At 35.1% G+C, this 4971-nt stretch overlaps 1 protein-coding gene across 2 annotated transcripts in view; it reads left to right on the top strand.

The window, feature by feature from the left end:
* The window catches only part of KLHL1 (kelch-like family member 1), a 514835-nt gene that overhangs the window by 378712 nt on the left and 131152 nt on the right, over positions 1-4971 (top strand). For both annotated transcript variants that reach the window (XM_006864306.1, XM_006864307.1), the window contains one exon: positions 3255-3441. In XM_006864306.1, coding sequence (XP_006864368.1) covers positions 3255-3441 — 187 coding nt within the window. The remainder of the gene's footprint in view (positions 1-3254; positions 3442-4971) is intronic.

Below are 4971 nucleotides of genomic sequence, written 5' to 3'. Positions count from 1 at the left end.
AGCAGTTCGAAACTACCAGCTTTTCCATGGTAGAATAGTGAGGCTTTCTGCACCTGTAAAGATTTACAGCCTCAGAAACCCTGTGCAGGGTCACTATAAGTCAGAATCAACTCCAGGGCACACCACCACAATCACCCTCTAGCCAGTGAATTGCTCTTTTCCCTTCCTACCCCTGGTAACCATCAAAACATGTTTATTTTAGTATGAAAACCTTTTCTTGAGTTTTTACAATTTGTGGCTTCTTATAACATTTGTCCTTCTGTGATTGACTAAAGCGAATGTCCTACAGTTTCATCCATGTCATGAGATATTTTGCAGGTTCAATATTACTCTTCAAAGTTGCATAGTATTCCACTATGTGTATGTACCAAAGTTTGTTTATCCACTCTTCCATTGATGGGCATTTAGGCTGTCTCCATCTTTTTGTTATTGTGGATATGCTGTGTGCATATATCTACTCATTTCCTGGCTCTTATTTCTTATGGATATATACCAAGTAGAGAGATTGTTGGGTCATATTATTTTTATTTACAACTTACTGAGGAAGTGTCACACCGTTTTCCAAGTGGTTGAACCATTTTATAGTCTCACCAGCAATGCTGGAGGGTCCTAGTCTCTGCACACTTGTACCAGCATTTATTATTTTTTTGTTTTGGGTTTTGTTTTTGTTTGTTTGTTTGTTTTTCACTTTGATGTTAATGCTGGTATGAGATGATATATCATTGTTGTTTTGATTTGCATCTCTCTAATGACTAAAGATTATGAACACTTCTTCATATGTTTGTTGTCAGCCTGAAAGTCTTCCTTAGTGAAGTTCTTTGGTGAATAGTGTCTGTTCATGGTCTGTGTCCACTTTTTAATTGGACTTCTTTGTAGTTTTCTATAAATTTTACAGATTAGTCCCTTGTCTGACATGCCCTTGCAAAAAACGTTTCCCAATCTGTTGGCTCCCTTTTTCTCTTTTGGTGATTTCTTTTGATGCACATAAGTGACTAAATTTTAGAAGGTTCCAGTCATCTATTTTGCCTTTTTCTATTTGTGTGTTTTTAGTAATGTTGGTTAGAGGATTTATGCCATTTTAAGAGCTCCTAAATTTGTCCGTATTTTTCCATTGATGATCTTTATAGTTCTAGGTTTTATATTTAGGTCTTTAATCCATACTGAATTTGGTTTTGTGTATGGTGTGAGATACTAATCTTTTTTCATTCTTCTAAAAATGGATTTCCAGTTTGGCCAGTACCATTTGTTGGAAATGTTAGCTGTTGTTGTTGTTATGTGCCATCAAGTTGATACTGACTCATAGCAACCCTATGAACAACAGAGCAAAACACTGCTTGGTCCTGGGCCAACATCATAATCATTGCCCATCTCTGTAGCAACTGTCTAGCTAGACCCATTAAATGTATTTGGCCTTTTGTCAAAGATCAGCTGACTGTATGTAGCTAGACTTACTTCTGTGTTCCCAACTCTGTTTCATTGATGTATGCATCTTTTGTGATACCAGTATGAGGCTGTTTTAAACATTGAAGCTGTGTAATAAATTTTGAGATCAGTAAGTGAGAGAACTCCAGTTTTGTTCTTCTTCTTAAGCAGTGCTTTGCTTATTCAAGATCTCTTTCCTTTCTAACAATGTTCGTGATCATTTTTTCCATCTCTTTAGAGAATGATGTTGGAATCATCTCCAAACAGCTGTGATCTCCAGGGTAGCTGAGGGTGTATGTGGATAGGTGGGGTCTGGCCTTGCCTCTGGCCATCAAGGGAGTGTGGGGAACAAGGAAAATATTGTTTCTTTGTCTCTGTGAGCCACAGATATTTTTTTGCAATGCCAATAACTTTTCTTGTCTCTGAAGCCACTCACAAAAACTCAAGATGGCTGCATGCATCTGGTCCCCAGGTTCTTCTTTTGCTGTGTCTGCTCAGCTCTCTCCCTCGTAAGCCTCCAATTCACTTCTCTATCTCTTCATCTGAAGCTCAGAGTTTCAGGACTATTTTCTACATCTGCTTCATTTGATTATCATATCTTTCTTAGAGAGGGTCCAAATAGCCTTTCTGCCAAGTCTGCCATTTTGCCACCTCCTCTCCTTTCATTGTCTTTTGATATTGCCTGCATTGTTCATTAATTTGCCCATAGAATCATTCCTTTTTGCTTTTTTAAGTTGAGGCTTGAATTTTTTCTTCAGTTCTTTCAGCTTGAGAAATGTTGTTTGTACTCTTCTGTTTTTCTATCTTCAGGTCTTTGGACATTTCATTATAATACTTTATCTTCTTGCCCTTCACTTTGAACAAACTGAGAGACAAGAGACAGAAATACACATGGACAAATTTAAGTAGACATACCTTTGTTATGCCATGGTCCTGTAGGATAAGACCTGGTCTGCTAACCACAAGGTCTGTGGTCCAAACCCACCATCAGCTCCTTGGAAACCGTATACACAGTCGCTATGAGTTGGAACAAAATCAGTGGCACATAACACAACACTAATCCTGTTGTGTTGGAGGTTATGTGTCATTGAGTGGGTATAAACCCATAGCAACCCTGTATAGGTTTTCTGAGGCTATAATATGTAAGGGAGCAGAACACCTCAGGTTTCTCCTGTTGAATGACTGGTAGTTTTGAACTGTTGATCTTGTGGTTGGCTGCTGAACTTGTATACCTCAAGTATTGGATTCTTTATATAACATTTCTTGGTTTTTGCTATTGAAACAAAAAGTAAGTTTTCTGATATTAAGCTTTACAAATGTATGTATCTTTAAAAATATTAGGAGGATAGGTATTTTTAGTTTCATTGAACTTTTTGAGTTTGAAAGTGGTTTAAATTACACATGGAATGTCTGAAACTAAATATTTATATACTTAAGGTAAGTTTGTTATGACCTAATATTTTGAAAGCTATTTTCCAACTTCCTTCATTGGACATGTTAATGAGCAACACAGACAACTATACTTTATTTGCATTTTCCCTAAAAGGAAATTGAATGGAAAAATGATGTCTCAAACACCTTTTAAGTTCAGTGTAGTGTTATGATATCAAGTAGTATTGCATCAAAAATAATGATGTTGGAATCTGCTTTTTTTTGAAGCCATTAATTTTAGTCATATTTACTTGAAAATTTAATAAATTCATATTACATTCTGTCTCTTTCTTAGTATGGGGTGAGATATCTTAGGCATCCAGCTTCTAATTTTAACTTCTGATATCATGTGTACATTTCTTTAAAAAATATTATTAACAATAAATATATATTATTCACAGATATTGGCTGACCTAGAAAACCATGCATTATTTAAGAATGATCTCGAATGTCAAAAGCTGATTCTAGAAGCAATGAAATACCACCTATTGCCAGAAAGAAGAACTTTAATGCAAAGCCCAAGAACTAAACCTAGAAAATCTACAGTTGGAACTCTGTATGCTGTTGGAGGAATGGATAACAATAAAGGTATACAATTCCAGATCTATATGGCACATAAAAACAAGAACAACAACAATGTAATACACATTGCATGTTATAAGACAGCATCATTTTAATACTCTAATCAGTAACACAACAACAAATGCTATATTTACTTAGCTTTGTCCATTGTGTTTTAAGATTAAGGGGACCAGTAGAAGGACATCCTTTAATTTTCAGTCTGTAGTCTCTAATTTTGTTATTTGAGTTTAAATTCTTAACCCATTTCTTGTATATTATATACATGAGGAGACTTCATAGGAAATAAAAAAGGGAATTTGAGGTACACATTTAGGAAACAGAAGCCAAATTGCTTGTTGGATGTATTCAGAATTATTTTTCAATCATAGGCAAAATATATGTAATGTGCCCGGCACATTCAGCTGAGAATTTAATTATGAAGAAGAGAAAGCAGAGAAAGAAAGAGGAACTTATAAATGAGTATAATAACTTACAAATTTAATTTTACTGAACAATGCATTCCTTCAGGAAAGAAGTAACTAGTTTATTTAAAAACTAAACACATACTTTTCAAACCATTTATTCTTTCATTTATGTGGTGGTGGTGGGTATGTGCCGTGCAGTCAGTTCCAACACATAGCGACCCTATACAGGCTTTCCAAGGCTGTAAATCTTTATGGGAGCAGAAAGCCTCATCTTTCTCTTGCAGAACAGCTGTTAGTTTCGAACTGCTGACCCAGAGGTTAGCAGCACGATATGTAACCACTATGCTACCAGAGCTCCTTCTTTTATGTAGTTATTGGTAAAATCCCCATGGATATTAATTCTCTTCCATCGACTTATGTGTATGATACTTTCTTTGAATAAGTACACAAGGCAGAATGCATATAAAAATAGAATTTTCAGATGCTTTAGTTTAATAAATGACACATTTAGATACAACAAATTTAGAGTGTATGTAAAAAGATGTAATTAGCAATAGTGGATGTTTATATTTCATTGAACATTTTTAAAGGAACTTTTTTGAAAGGATCACCTTTTAAGGAATTTGGTGATTGAATAAGCAGCATAAGTAGCAAGTGTACTTGAACTGCTGTGCATTGATTTCCAAAAATAGGAGCTAAAGGGAAATTTTTCATATAATTAATTGAGAAATACGTATACTTCAATTTGTCAGTTAAAGAGATACATTTTAGCTTTTACATAGTTTTCATTAGTTTGCTTCAGAAATTTAGCTCAATTTATTAGGAAATTGCTTTCCAGCAATTATCATGTGAGTAGCATGATACTTTATATAAAAATTAATGAAGGTTGAAGAAGATAGAATGCCTTTACAAGTATATACAAAATCGAAAGACTAGAAAGGAAAACCTCGCCAAAATGAGATAAATATGTCAGTTTTGAAGGTACTTAAAATATAACTAAGAAGACCTGTCTACTCAAACTAGAGTTGGCCTTAGTGACCTTGTTGTTGTTGTTGTTAAGTGCCATCGAGTCGGTTCCGACCCATAGCGACCCTGTACAGGGTTTCCGAGGGTGTAAATCTTTACGGGAGTA

The sequence above is a fragment of the Chrysochloris asiatica genome, unplaced genomic scaffold (genome assembly GCF_000296735.1).
Source record: "Chrysochloris asiatica unplaced genomic scaffold, ChrAsi1.0 scaffold00063, whole genome shotgun sequence".
NCBI classification, from domain to species: Eukaryota; Metazoa; Chordata; class Mammalia; order Afrosoricida; family Chrysochloridae; genus Chrysochloris; species Chrysochloris asiatica.
Note: the sequence above shows the minus strand (reverse complement) of the source record. Positions and strands in the feature narration are given on the sequence as shown.